The 16,175-nt window shown below is 44.6% G+C and overlaps 1 protein-coding gene across 1 annotated transcript in view; it reads right to left on the minus strand.

Moving 5' to 3' along the window:
- LOC147710308 (uncharacterized) overlaps positions 1-15,373 on the minus strand; it is a 70,262-nt gene extending 54,889 nt beyond the window's left edge. The window contains exons 1-2 of the mRNA XM_086919345.1: positions 15,342-15,373; positions 2,463-2,558 (exon numbers count right to left, since the gene is read on the minus strand). Coding sequence (XP_086775471.1) covers positions 2,463-2,558; positions 15,342-15,348 — 103 coding nt within the window. The 5' untranslated portion in view covers positions 15,349-15,373. The remainder of the gene's footprint in view (positions 1-2,462; positions 2,559-15,341) is intronic.
- Between the last annotated feature and the right edge of the window lie 802 nt (positions 15,374-16,175).

Genomic DNA, 16,175 nt, shown 5'->3' on the forward strand with positions numbered 1-16,175 from the left:
CTTTAATCTCTCAATTTCATTTTTAATTTATTTTTTAATTTTTTAACATATCAGGTCACTTTTCATACTGGTAGGTACTCACTCATGCCATAGAAAAAGTTTTATAGTATATCCGATGCATACCTAACTTCACTTGAAATAAACTAGCATTGACAACAGCATCAGAACAAGAAGAGTACAGAGCGTAACTAAAAAAAAGTGGTAGCAAAAATGCTGTATCTGCAAAATCCTGATGAACTACATTGGCCGTACACCGACCCCTCTCACTGAATTCTCTTTTCAGCAAAGAAAACCAGGTGTTTTTAGCTCTTTCTGGCAAGAAAGCAAAAACCTCCCTCATAAACCTGAATCCATAACAGTAGCCCATGCCTTGGTCTTCTCAAGTGCGGATGGTGGTAAGATCCTGCTCCGCGGTCTCTCCACCTGCACCGTCGCCACCCTGAAAGGCACCCTTCACTCTGCAGCACACCTCAATATGGCTCCAAGGGACACAAGCATTTAAAATTTAAACAACGCCCTCCCCATTTGATTCACGTGTGTCGGAAATTACCTCCCATGTTTCCTGAATGTCCCCCATTGCTGGAGAGTATGACAGAGTCAGTTATGGGCATTAAACCGTGCCACCGATGACTCCAGACCCAAGGCATGTGAAACGCAATTCACCTTTTGTGTACTTTCAGAACTTTTTATTCAAAACCAATCCCCATTTCAAAGGATCTATGTTTTGCTATGCTTTTCACCTCATGCCTCACCCAATTCCTCTCTTGTCTCCTCTTTGTCTGTTCTCAATCTCTTAATGCACATATCATTTCTCTCCACTTTTACTCATCCAAGATGAACATACCTTAGAGCAATGTATTCAGAGTATCAACAAGCAAAAAGGGGAATCCACCATAGAAGAATGTCGTGTGATTCTGGATCTCTGCAGCTTCATATTTCGGAGTTTTTTATTTCCGTTCAAGTTTTTCTGAACCACCAACTATGTCTTTCCTTTCAACACACGATTAAATCATTCAACCAACCCAATCCCTCTAGGGTGATTTTATGATGTTTCGTTCCAAAATTCCTTAGGAATTCTTCAATTTCATTAGACGCAAACTACAGTATATCATCTCTTCTGGACATATTTCTCTTGTCGCCAGTGAAAGGATCCTCAGAATGCTTTCCAGTCTGAAAATAACAAATACCTATTCTTGAACAGAAAATATAGCGGAGCTTCGGCAAGTATAACTGATTCCAGTGGAATCAGGGCTCATTTTCCCTAAGTGACTTTCCAAAAGAACTCCATACTCAACCTTCCAACCATACAGTTGATTAATGTAAAACCAAGTTTAAACATACATGGTTCAGCACACCCCTCCATGATAGTTCACTACACTGCTACTATGAACAAAGGACACCCTCAAAAAATAAAGCACTTTTCCACACGGAAACAAGCTCAAGAACATCATGGGTATGAAGTACGAGGTCAGAAGAATCAAAGGGGTAAATAACTCAAAAGCAGGTGGTGCATGACAGTAGCCTTGTAGAGTAAAATGTACTTATGAAAGAACTAATATGTGTTTATAAAGTCTTATGTGACAGAGATCGCATGTTTCATCACTATGATCACCATTCTGTGCTACAAAATAAATTGAGTGTTTGAATCCGGGTCATTCGGACACCCGGTACCATACAAAATAAAGCTTTGCAGCAGCACAAATAATGAACAAATCTGTTTTGCACAAAATATGATGGGTGTGTAAATGTCAATTTAATAGCGCAAAAATGGTTCAGACTCATGTCGCACTACTTTTGGTATGGTTACATCATAAGAAATACAGCAAATACCTTTACTCAATGTTTTAATTGTAAATCATGGCATTAAGTTTATGCCCTAATTAGTGTGCTACATTTTACATTCTGCAAGCAGGGAAAACGGGAAAATTGGCCTGTTCCATTGTTTACTCATGACCAAGTATTTATTTTTCTAAAACTCTATCATGCACATATAATGCATTGCACCTGAAATCTGTATGTTTGTAATAAGTTTATTATACATTTAATCGATCAATTGAATAATGCATCAATCTATATTTACCATGGACAGAAGAAAATGCGTTTGCTCATTTCCTGCTAAGCAAGCACCAAAAGTTGAATTTGCTCGCTTTTGCCCTCTGGTGCAACTTTTATGTAATATGGTCATGTGTCCAATCCTGTGCTTTTATTTAGTAAACTAAGGCATTGTGGAAGTAGTAGTCATTATTCACTTAATTTGAACGTTATAAAAGAGAAATGAATCATTGTAGACTTGTGACATGAAGACACTGGGCTGCATTCAGCTTCTTTCAGCAGAACAAGGTTTCATTTGTTTGACATTCCAAATGCTGCAAATAAGTTAAAAGTTAAGGTTCAGTGGGTGGACTACATAGCCCTATGCACACAATGTATGCATGCTATAGCAGTAGTGGAACCTTTCTTACCTTGCGGGATGCCTGAACAGAAATACTCAGTTTCCAAGGCGCACTGGGATGTAGAAATCTTCACCGCTCCACAAATCAAAGTCAGTCCTAGAATGACTGGGGACAAACAAAAGCAGCAATTTGTGAAAAAAGGTAGCAATACTTGTCACTCTCAACTTTCATTGCCAACCAGTTATATCATGGTTTCATCTTTTGACTCTTTTAATACAATCCATGCTTTCTGCATTAGTCGAGTATTTCTAATAAAGCATTCACCTGACTCAAGCACAGAATGGGTTGGTGATTGGTGGAACAGCTGCTGATTGACAAATTACTTTATCAATCGGACAATCGTCTCGGTTTTTAAAACCCCCCGTATGGCAGTATTTTTTCTGTTCTTAGATTTTGACTTTTACGTACAAGCAAACACCGTTTTCCTTTTCCTAGAAATCTTGATGGACTCAGAAACTTTCTTAAGAGGCCAGTGGAATGGACCACCGAATATTTATTCCAGGCTGAATAGTTTTAGTGTACCACGTATAAATATGGTGTCAGTTATAGGTCCATTATATTGCCCGATCCATGCACATTTTCTCAACAATCTCTGCTCATGTAAATGAATATCTTTTACCAGGCACCAATTGTACCTACCTGTAGATTTGGTGGACACCAGTTCTTAAAATTCTTAATCTCATATATATGTTAAAGATCTCATATGGAGTACCACAGGGATCTGCTCTTAGTCCCACTTTATGCAACCTCTGTATGCAACCATTGGCCAATATAGTCCGGACATTTAGCGTATCTATCGTATCATATGCAGATGATACTCAACTGGTAGTATCAGTGACAGAGGGCCCTCAGTCCAATTACAGCCAATTGACTCCCTTCATGGAAAAAGTAGCCAAATGGATGGCAAGGTTTAGCTTAAAGTTGAATGGCGATAAAATAGAACTGAGGTTCTCGGGAAACAACTCTGTGCCCCAGGCCACTATCAGCTGGCCACAAGAACTTGGCAGTCCCCCAACCCCTAAAAACTCCATAAAAAACTTGGGAAGGGCCACAATCTCTCCATGGACATACAAGCCAAGAAACTGGCAGCCACCTGCTTTGGGATACTCCTCATGCTTTGCAAGATCTTATCCCTTATCCCTGAACAGACCAGGAGAACCGTTGTGCAGGCCTTGGTGGTCTCTCGGCTGGACTACAGTAATTCCATATACCTGGGATCCCCTAAATATGTGGTGAACAGACTACAAGTGGTTCAGAACGCGGCAACAAGGATACTCCAAGGCATTCCCAGGCAAGAATCAGTGAAAGCATCACTGAAACTGCTTCACAGGTTGCCGAACCATGCCAGGATCAAATTCAACTCTTTATGTCTGGTGCACAAAGCCATGAACTGTAAGGGACCAGCTCTACTTAGAACACTCATTACCCCTTATGTGCCCTAAAGGTCTTTGAGATCTTCCTCAGAACTGCTCATGAAGATGACAAGGATAAAAAGATCCATATGGGGAGGAAGATCCTTTTCACACCTGGTCCAAAGGCTGAGGAACTCCCTGCCCAAAGAACTAAGACTGCTAAGAGATGAACTAAGTTTCAGAAAAAAACTAAAAGCGTGGCTTTTCCCCTGATGATTTTTGCATCCCCTCGCTCATCACAGCCTCTCTGCAGCGCTGCGAAGTCCTTGTCAGCTATGCGCTTTAAAAATCCCCTAAACATAAACATAAACATGATATTAAATTTGCAGTTTGAGCTCTGTTGCTCATATAGCTACAGCAATCTCCTTTCCTTGCTATCAGTATAGCGTCATAAGAAAGCAAAATATTTGCACCAAAGATTAGAGTCTTGGAACAATCCTGGATTCCATGCATGATGATCACCATAATTGCTGACATTGCCCACTGTGTCATAATAATCTGCTGGTGCCTCAATCTTGTGAAAACTGTTCTTCTATAATACAACGTGAATGATGGGTACCACTGGTGATAAAGATAATTTTCTGAACAATAGCTATGCTCAACTACAAGACTTACAATTTACCTTGAAGGCAACAATCAAATAAGATTATCATATAAACTACATTTAGAATAGCAATGCATAGCAGCCAATACTCTATGCCATGGTTCATAAAACACAAGCGACAAGATCAATGCATGCCCTATTGCATCCCGAAACACACATGAGAAGTAAGGCCTGGACCTCACTGCTCATTCATGGGACCCCCCCCCTTCATAAATATGTGTCGAGCTATCTCTCCATGAATCATTATCCTTCACAACACAAACATTTGTAAGGCTTCGAGTTCCATACGCTAGTAGGTAGTTTTAGCTAAGACCTAGTTTCCATAGAAAAAGCATTTTTTGTTTTGCTGATAACTGTGGCACAGTTTAACCCCTTCGGTGCTGAGCATTACGGTGCTCATGTGCTGATGATGGCTGGGGGCCGTCATGAACCCGCCCACTCGCGATTCCAACAGCAATGACGCGATTGGCAGGCCACAATCTGAGACAAAAGTTGCAGGCTCCATTTTGGAAATTGGGACATGGTTACTGGGGGGATGAGGGAGAAATAAAATATAAATGTGATATAAGTGATCAGGATAGAGGTATCCTGATGCCATGGGACTGATGGAGGAGTCTGTGAGGAACACCTAATGGGCAAGAAAATGCCCAAAAATATTTTATTTCAGAGTGGACCCCCATGTGAATCTACGGCGTATCTGCAAGTCTACACCCTGTTAGAACTGGGGGTCTCTAGTTGGCTGAGGATATGTACCTTAGTCCAAAAAGGGACCCTTGCTTCTAAGTCAGTAAAAGGAAGGACACCTTCTCAGATAGTCCCTGCTCACCCCCTCAGTAGCTTGGCTCAAGCAGCCAGGCTTACCTCCAAGGCAAGTGTGTAAAGTTTTGCAACTACGCTCTCAGTAACCCAGTGATGACCCAACAAATGGACTCTGCATTTTCATAAAAACAATTAGATATTTATTTTAAAAAACATATACGATAAGACCACTCAACAAAAATCCAACATATGCATATTTGTAATATTTCACCTTGCCGGTTATTAGGCCAGCAAGCCCTTGTACGTTCTTGGAGTATTCATGAGCAATTCTCAATGATCCAATGCAGTCCTAATGCAAGGCTACGCAGTTAGTAATGCAAGATTCAGGCACTTCGTAAAGTAAAAATAATGCAGTTCGTAATGCAACAATCAGGCAGTTCATAATGCCAAAATAATGCAATTCGTAATGCAACTATCAGGCAGTTTGTAATGCAAAAATAATGCAATTCGTTATGCAACAATCAGGCAGTTCGTAATGCAAAAATAATGCAATTCGTAGTGCAAAAATAATGTACTCCGGCACCGATCGTGGTACTTTGGACTGTCTCTATGCAACTCTAACTGACTAGTGGTCAACTACTGCCAAAATGTGCCCCCAACACTGGTAAGATGGAAAACAAAGTGCAGCTCCACACTCCGGCCCCGGTACTGCCACTCCTCAGCAAGTACTGGCCGCGATACGGACTTGAGTGGAGGTTCGCGCTGCAAAGATGGGAAAGGCGGAGAGCGTTTCTCTTGTAGCCCGTACCCCGCCCCAGGTGGTGACAAATGCACGCTCGCGGAGCGTTACATGGGGGGTACGATCTCACTCTCCGCTCCTCGCAGCTTTGGCCTCCGATGCGACTTGGGCAGTGGAACTCAGATCCCCAAAAGTGCTGAATTGAGGTCTCTCTTCAACAAAGGCAGACTCGGGCCGGCGGCGGTGAATTCCCACAGCTCCTCTAGGGATGCTGGTCCGGGCCGATGGTAATGACGATCCCAGCACTTCTGGTCACGCTGTCGATCGAAGCAGAGAACAAGAATGCTCCAGGACACACAGACAGGGCAATTTCTCACTAAGGTCTCAGACTGCAACAGGGCACACGCACACAATGTCGCTGAGACTCACTTGAGCTCCGGGTGCACACGATCACAGGGCAATCCTCACGAAGGTCTCAGGCTGCACGAAGCACACTCACACAGTGTCGCTGAAACTCACTTGGACTCTGGGTGTACACGATCACAGGACAATCCTCAAGAAGATCTCAGGCTGCAACAGGGCACACGCACACAGCGTTGCTGAGATTCACATGGACTCCGGGTGTACACGATCAAGGGGCAGTTCTTATGAAGGTCTCAGACTGCAAAAAGCACACACACACAGCGTCGCTGAGACACACTTGGAAACTTTTATGTCCCTGAGTTTCCACAACACGGAGCCAGCTCTCCTTGGGCACTTGGAGACACATTACTTCGGAACACAGCTAAGTCCTTTCAAATAGGGGGACACAGCACACAGCAAAGTCCCTTAGCCTCTCCTTAGTTAGATCAGCAAACTGCAGGCCAGCCCCAGAACACACAGCAAGTGTCTGTCCTTCTCTTCAGTCTCTTCAGCTTTTCTTCCTTTGGCAGAGGTTCCTCTTGACCATGAAGTAGTTTTCAATACTTTTCAGTCTTGATCAGTCCAACGTTCAGGGGTTTCAGCTCTAATAGTTATACCCCTTTTTAGACCTGGCATCTTTGGCGTGGTTTCCCCAGACGTTTTGCCTCTACCTCCTGTATTTTTGATGATGTGCTGGATTTCATTCTTGCTGGTTTAGATGCTTTGGGCACTTTGCCACTGCTGATCAGTGTTAAAGGGCAAGTGCTCCCCGAGTAAATTGTTATTGTGATTGGTTGTCCATGATTGGCATATTTATTTTACCAGGAAGTCCCTAGTAAAGGGCCTGAGTGTGCCAGGGCTGGTGATTCAAATGCTACTAGTGGGCCTGCAGCACAGATTGTGCCACCCACTGGAGTAGGCCTACAATGGTGTCTCAGTCCTGTCACCACGGTGCCTGGGTGCAGTTGCTAACTGCCATGCTGCCCTGAACAGTGTCCACACTGGCCAGGCCTAACCCTTCCCTTTCTGTATACATTGAACACCCCTATGGAAGGACCTAGGTACCCCCCTGGGCAGGATGCAGTGTATCCGAAAGGTAGAGCATGTACTAGTGTGTGTGACATGCTCAGGTAGTGAATTACAGCCATCTTCGTATTTCACTACTGAGAAGGCTATCTTGCCCATAGGCTATCATGGGGAATGCTGTGTATATTCAAGTTTCAAGTTTAAGTTTATTATGTTTTGGCTCTCAATGAGGGCCACATAAAATAGACATACAATTATACAATAATAATTACAAAAGGAAAACACAGGTTACAGAACTAAAGGAACGCGGCTTATTCTCTGATTGAGCAATCTTCTAGCACTTCTCTATGTAACATTTAATAAATATCTAAAAACCCTTTAAAGAAATTAAAAATTCTAAAACAGAACATTTCATTTGGCGGACAGTAAAGTGCATGGAAAAAGATTTTGACATTTAAAATTCCTAGTTGTAAGCAGATTGGTTTTAACCACCTAAGACGCAAAGGGCGTAATACGGGACAGATAAACAAGACATGATTACGATCCTGTATAGCATTATTACAAAGGTTGCATGTAGGGGATACACCATACCATTTCGCAAGGAGGTTGTTGAGAGGGAGCAAATCATTTCGTAAAAGGTACCATAATCTACGAACTCTATGGGGAATATTCCAAGTAAGGTATTGTTGGGCCAGTTTTGGTGTATATGTACTTAACAGTGATTGCCTTTCTTTATTCCCTTGTTTAGCGATCATATCCATTTTAAAACTGAGTTCCCATGATGCACATTTTAATTTGGACTTTAGTTCAATAGGAGTAAGTAAAAACAGTGTGCTTTCATCCAACTCTAGAAGAGATACCGCTTTTCTAAAGTTCTTAACCAGCGTAGAGAACTCATTAAGATGGCCCAAGAGTTATTTTTTAATGGCTTCCCGTAAGGTACCTGGTTTACCTCTCGCTAAACAGGCCACCCACCTTACGAGGGCAATCAACCCCTGTACCCAACAGCTTCGGAGTCCGAATTCTAGCCTGCATGAAGAAACAGAGCAAGCTGTATTTAAGGAAGAAATTCTTCTTAGCACCTTTCCTTCTATTTTTTGTAAGAATCCCCAATGATTTAGCCCCACTAGTTCTAATCCATACAATAGTGTAGCAGGGATCTTTGCTCTGAATACCTCCAGGAAAAGTGTGAAGTGTCTCTTCCCAGTAGCATTATACAGGGAACTTAACCCCATACCATGAGCCGATGCTTTATGTGCATTGTGCTCAGTGTGGGGTTTTTCACTTAGGTTTGCAGAAATGATTTTACCTAAGAAGGTATACGTTTTAACCACCTCGAGTTTCTGCCTACCTATGGCCCAACAATAATTTTCGGATCTACATTTTTTCTTTCCAAAGATGCACATTACTTTGCTTTTCAACACGTTAATCTTCATATAATGTGCTTCTGAAAATAGATTTAATGCCTGTAGACGGTTAGACAAGCCCTTTGGTGTTAGATCTAAAACAAGAATGTCATCAGCATACATTAAAACCGATATAAAAGATCCTCCAATTTTCGGGGCTTGCCCCTCACTAGCAGAGATGAAATTAGGGAGGTCTGCCGTATATAGAGAAAATAAAGTAGGGGCCAATATACACCCCTGTTTCAAACCATTTGGGGAGGGTATGGATTGAGAGAGACCCCTCTCTCCACCATATAACACCTTGCACCATGTGTTCGAGTGAAGGGATTTCACAAGTTCAAGTAACTGTGTTGGCATACCTAAAGCAGCTAGCTTTCTCCACAGCGTTGGATGATCCACTTTGTCGAACGCTGTGGAGAAGTCTATAATTGCCACATATATTCCACCACCTCGAACACGTACATATTTGTCAATGATCACCTGCAATGCTGTTAAGTTATCTAGTGTTCCATGTTCTTTACGAAATCCAGTTTGTTCCAAAGGTAAAATACAATTAGATTCTATCCATTCATTGATCAATGTTAAAAGATATTTATCGAAAACTTTTCCTATTGCATCCAATAGAGCTATTAAACGATAATTCGCTGGATTCTCCCGCTCTCCCTTTTTAAATAGGGGAATTAGTATGCTACCCCTCCATGAGTCAGGGACAGATCTTGAAAGGAGGCATGCATGAAATATTGGGAGAAGGATCTTACTCCAAGATGTGGCATCTTGCTTTATTAGGGACATGGGTAATTCATCCGGGCCCATAGCTCCGGAAGAGCGCATACTCTTTATCACAGAGACTATGGTTTTCTCGGTTGGGAGCTCTATATTGTGTTTGCTATTCTGAACTAAGTCCCCATTGTCACCTTCTGTACCATTAGATGCATACAGACTAGATATGAATAATGTCCAAATATCTTCTGCAATGGCAATAGGAGTAGGGGTAGTTCTTACACCACATCCCTTCCCTATTATAGACCAGAATTCTCTGGAATTATTAGAGGCCGATGCTTCTCTTAACTGCTGTGTATATTGTTTACCTGCATATCTTCCCATAAGAGCAAGATAAAAAATTAAAGTCTGGTATCTCATAACTCAGAATTTAATAACACATCTTTTAGGAAGGATGGGCTTTAAATCCTGTGTTTGAGAACAGCACTTTTAGTAAAGTGGCTGTTCTCTTGTCTGACCTTTCTGTGTGCATTGACCTGTTTGTGAATTGACTGTCTGGTTTGTGAGTGACAGGGGTTGGGGAGCCCCCAGGAGGCTTGGTTAGTCAGCCCTATGCTGAATGACTGCATCTGTATCTTGAGTGATGAGGGGATGGCAGCTGGGTCTGAATGGGGCTGTGCTAAGCATGGGCGAATTTTGCAGATCTCGCGTTCGCGAATTTTGCGGATTTGCGGATTCGCAATCCGCAAAATCCGCAAATTCCCGCGAATTTGCGTTTTTTTTTTTTTTTTGTGTTCGCCCGTGTTTCTGCCAGTTCGCGAGGGTTTTTCACAATTTCGCAATTTGCGAACTTACCTGTCGGGTCGCAAGTTTTGCGAACTTGTTGTTTCTACGTGTCCAGCCTGTTTGGGACACTCTTCTTCATCACTGCCACTCTCTGTCACCACTGCCACTCTCTGACTACTCATGCCACCCTCTGGCCCACCCATGCCACCCTCTGTTTCATCACCACACCCTCTGGTTGTCCAGTGTACATTATTTTCGGCAAAGCAAAGCACACCTTCCCTGCCTCAAGTGACCTGAATTAATTTGGGGCTGATTAATGTGTCACAGAATATTTTTTTAGCTGGCACCTGCTTTCTTAGTGCGCCCTGATTAGTGATCTTTTGCACTTGCTAAGTGCTTTCATTGTTGCAAAATTAGTTACAACACCTGCCCTGCCCCAACTGACAATAATGAATTAGGGGCTGATTAATGGATTTTAACTTCCAGCCTGGCTCCTGCTTGTCTCCCTTAGCTGTAATTCAGGACCTTTGTGGCATATGTGTAACTATTCTGAGGTTCAGAGCAGGGTCACATAATAGTTTCAACTGGCAACTGAACTCTGGAGGGGCCCCTCAGGAAGCACTACAGGAAATGGCTACTAATGATGAGCCTGAACTTTTGAACCTGGTAAGTAGTTACTTTCAGTTTTGCTAAGATCGTATTTCTGCAATTTTGCACTTATTCGCGGGGCGCGAACTCACGCGAACTCACGCGAACAGTGCGAGCAGTGCGAGCAAAATCCGCTGCTCGCAGATTTGTGGATTTTGCGGGAGATTCGCGAATCTCGCGGATTGCGGATTTCCCGAAAATCCGCAAAATCCGCGAGCGGAACGGATTTTCCGCCCATGCCTAGGCTGTGCCTGCCTTCCACAATGCTGGCTCCACCTCCTGCTGGGCGGCTGACAACTCTGCCCCTCTCTCTGAAAGGAAGGGAGAAGGCAGAAAAACAAAGTGCTCAGAAACTGACATGAACTGGTTCTGACCTATAGAACAAAGGAAAAATGGTACAAAAAGGGCTACCCAGACTACAGAAAATTAGATCATCCTGGAATCAAGAAGGAACCTCTGCCAAGGAGAAAGCTGGAAGACTGAAGAGGAAGGACTGTCCTGCTGTGTGTTTGTTGCCTGACCTGCAGGTGCTTTTGCTGCCAAGCAGAGGGGAAGGACTTTGCTGTTGTCCCCTTGCTTGAAGAGATCTCCAAGGGCCTGGGGAGAGCTGGCCTCATGTTAAGAAGTTCCAGGAACAAAAGGACTCAACCCCCAGCTCCCCCCTGAACTCTGCTGAGAGTTCTGCCCTTCCTAGAGTTCTTGATCCAATTGTGGGGCCTCTGGAAGTTATGCCTGCTATTTGGGGAGCTGGACAAGGAGAAAAGAAAAAAATCAGCAATTTTCACACATCGCTCGCTTGCAGAGCGCATCGTCGACAGTGCGAGGATATTCCCACCGCCGCGAGGATCGAGATCGTCGCAGCGCCTGGTGCTGTTGGGTGAGATCGCAGCGCCGCTTGCTTGCGGACCGCATCACGTCACTGCGAACATTGTCGCAGAGCCATCACATCGAGGAGCCACAAGAGGAGAAGATCGACGCTGCGCATCACCGCCGCACCTGAGATCGTCTGTCCCGAAGATCGTCGCATCGTGCCTGTGTGAGATGCTTCCTACCGAACCTGCGCACTGGAATCGATACAAGGTATTGCATCCCTCCCCATACAGACCAGATTCGTCGCAACACGCCCGCTGCGTCCAGCGGGGCTGTCGCTTCGCCTCCCCAGGGTCTCAGGAGTGACGCATCGCTTGTTTTTCAACGCTGCAGCTTCCCTTTGGAACTTTTTGTCGCATCTACAGGTACTGTGGGCTAAACGTGACGCAACTATGGATTATTTTGACACAAACCCTAGAACTCTTTAAAAATCGTATTCTTGAACTGTGTATGTTGGGTTTTTGTCGTTTTGGTCTTGTGTAGTTTAGTTAAAGATACTTTATTTTTCTAAACTAGTGTGGAGTCCTTTAGTGGTGTTCTCACTGTGTTACTGAGAGTGTTGGTACAAATACGTTACACATTGCCTTTGATAAGCCTGTCTGCTCGTGCCAAGCTACCAAGGGGAGAGCAGGGGTTATCTAAAGAGTGTATCCCCCTTACCCTGACTAGAAGCAAGGATCCCTATTTGGACATTGGTACCTACCTCTGCCAACTAGAGACCCCCAGATCTAACACCCCTAATAGTCTTTAAAGTCTTTGTGTTAAGGGGGCACTGACCCCTGTCCAAACCAGTTCTGAGTGTCTCCCTGCCCAGTGACACCTTCTTCCTTTGATAGTGGGGGTCTGGATCCTTCAACACTCAGCAGGAGATGGAGCCATTGTTTTATGGCAGCAGCCTAGGCCTCTTCACCTCCAGTGGCTACTTCTCCCCACTACACTACAGATGCAGGTCAGCCTGTTGCTGTCTGCTATTCCTCCCCTGGGCCAAGGCATTTCCCAGACCGTAGCACATTCAAATCCAGACAGCCAATCCACTACTAGGCAGAGACACACAGAATTGTTAGAACTAAGAAAGCAGCACCTTCTAAAAGTTTGGTGTCTAAACACATAATTCAAAAACCATCTTCACAAAAAGAGGTGCAGTGGCAGGACTGAGTTCTCTTTTTAGGGCTACTTTTGTGGGTGGCACAAGTAGTGCTGCAGGCCCACTAGTAGCATTTGCATTACCAGCCCTGGCACACATAGTGCACTTTACTAGTAAGGCAAACAAACCAATCATGGACAACCAACTACCATTACACTTTACACAGGGAGCACTTGCACTTTGACACTGATCAGAAGTGGCAAAGTGCCCAAAGCATCTAAGTTGGTAACACCATGTCAGAAAAAAAGGTCTAGGGGGAAGGCAAAAAGTTTAGGGAACTTTTGTCAAAAGGGGCCAAGTCCAACACACCCTAATTAAAATACACATACACCCACTCACACACTCTATCACACACTTACACAACCACTCACACGCCCACTCACACATCCATACTCCCACTCACACACCCATACAGTCACTCACATACCCTCACACACACACATACAGTCACTGATACATCTACTCACACACCCATGCACAAACCCACACATGAACTCACACACCCACTCACACAGGTACATACAAAACCATACAGTCAATTACATGCCCACTCACTAACCCACATAGCCACTCACACACCCATACATCAAAACCACAGGCACACTCACTCACACACCCATACAGCCACTCACACATCACTCAGACTATCAAAGCCACTTACACACCCACTCATATGCCCACCCATCACACACTCACTCATTCACCCATTTACACACCCACACCACCATTCACACACAAACCCACTCAGTCACAGATCTGCAGAGGCACACACCCATAGAGCCACACTTACCCACTCACAGACTCACACAGTCACTCACACACCCACTCACAGAACAACACATCCAGTCACACACACTCACTTACAAACCCACACACCCAGGGTACAGGGATGATATAGTTAATAAATAGCATTAAAATACCCTCGAAATTCACTGAAAAAAATAACGGTTACAGGGACCTTATATTTAGGAAATAGAGTTAAAAATGAGAAATTCACTTAAAAAAACAAGAATTAAATGGATGCTATAGTTAGGTTCAGATTTTACACACACAAAACTATAAATTGTGCCCTAAGGTAACTATAACTCATGTCCTCACCATGCACTGCTAATTACTCCACATATTACATTACTCATGACATCTTTTATGACATCATTGACAATATCACTGCAACATTTGCTGTGAAATTATTGATGAGAAAACTGCACATGGCATGGGCACAAGTTATAGTTACCTCAGGGCACGAGTCATAATTGCTGAATTTCTTTGGTTTTGTGCTGCCATTACAGATGCTATCAATGAGGTGAGTTGAGATACTATCAGTGATGTCATCTTTGAGGTTATTTATTCCACAAAACCTTTTTATCGGTCAATAATCAATGCAAAGCTGTCAGTTAAAGAACGTTAAATAGTATTCCTCGCTTGCAAAGGTTGTGTGCCCAGGTTGTCATCAGCTGATAATGCATCTTGTAGAAGCAATCACACAGTCGTTTGTGTTGCGTCACAGGACAACACAACCTCCCCTGACATTCCTGCAGCTGCAGTGCTTCTCAGAGCGTATTTTTAAAGGTGTGTCAGAAATAATATATCTTTACACCTCCTGCTCCTAAATCCTCCGGGATGAGAGCTGGTAAATTGCACCCAGGTGCAAGTGTTTACAACACATCTGTCCCGTCTGGTATAACGTCTGGCGACCAGAACTCTCTCACGGATTGCAGCGAATGCAGCAATCTTTAAAAGCAGCGCGTGCGCTCCCTCCCTGGCTCTGTTTGCTCCGGTCATTTGCATATTTCCTCCAGCAGAGGTCTGTGGCAGGGAGTCTAAAACCAGAGCTTTTCGCACCCCATCGGATTAGCAATGTCCAGTGAGATAAGACGCCTGTGTCGTTTCAAATGTTCACTACGGGCCCAGCAAACAGAACACGACCCATCACTCACCACTGCAACAACAATGTATAAAGGGGAATTATTAAACTGCACAACATGTGGGTCTCATTACAACTCCCCCTTAACTCCTGATTCAGGAACAAATCCTCAGTTGCTTCCAAATGGGGGTTATAACTCAGTGCACTTTCGTGTTTTGCGTGCACGATTTTCCAGAAGTGAAACCTGGCACAACAGTGAACACTGCAAGAATGCACCCCATAGGGTAAAACACAAAACCTTTCCATCCGAGGCCCAACACTGCGGCTGGTGGGTAATTGTGCACCTGCTGAATACTAGCAGGGTCTCTTGTATTCATCGAGTGTGCAGTTACCAGTCTGGGGTTGAGAGTGAGCCCCTGAGGGGTGAGTCTACCGCAGACCTCCACTGCGCCAAGGACACCACACTATCTTCCCCGCACATGTAACCCCTGCAGCTGGGCCTACTTACATTTCATGCTGGAGGCTGTGGCGATGCTCTGCACAGAGGGGACCGACCATGGACCTTCCCGTGAAGTTGTGAGCCCGGCCCTCCGGGAGGACTCCTGTGGGCAAGACTGTGTAGGATGCAGGCGCCTCTTTCCAGGCAACAGGCGAGTCGAGACATGCCTGCCCTGAGCCTTCCCTCGCTAACTTTGATGGTTGACTGCGGCGACGTGGTTGAGGGGGGACCGCGGCGACATGCGCACGCGGTTAATGGGGCGCATCGGGAGGACCGGGAGGGGCCCCTCCACTAAAGATTAACGCGCAGCAGCCCGGGTGTCTCTTTCTCGAGTCCAGGCCCCTGGCTTCGCTGCTACTGCAGACTGTTCTTACAGAACCGGGCCCAGATGTTCAATATTTGATGCAACTCAGCACAGGAACCACAGTTGCTGCACCGCCTTACGTCAAAGGGAGAGAGAGGAAAGTGGGTGCGGGCCGCCCCAGGTCTCATCACTGAGGGGAGTGACGAAATGGCTAAAATATGTGCTTTAAACAAGCCGGGGGTGAAAAGGCATTTTCCGCACCGGGTACCACCTGACCTTGCTACGCCACTGTAAAAATGCACCCTATCTACTAAGATGTGGCCATTTGCACATGGCGGCCAAAAGTGCGGTAGAGAAAAAACAAAATATGATGAAGGCATCCAGTAAAGAGGGGGCCCCGAGTATCCTCTATATCTTATATTCATTGGCCTTAGGTTGAAATGGGTCTCCCCTGAAGGACTGGCGGACGGGCACCTGAAGGGTTGGGGGACCCTCTGCACTGCAGGGGCTGCAGGGACCAGCATTATGACCCTGGTTTC

The sequence above is a fragment of the Lissotriton vulgaris genome, chromosome 5 (genome assembly GCF_964263255.1).
Source record: "Lissotriton vulgaris chromosome 5, aLisVul1.2, whole genome shotgun sequence".
Lineage (NCBI taxonomy): Eukaryota > Metazoa > Chordata > Amphibia > Caudata > Salamandridae > Lissotriton > Lissotriton vulgaris.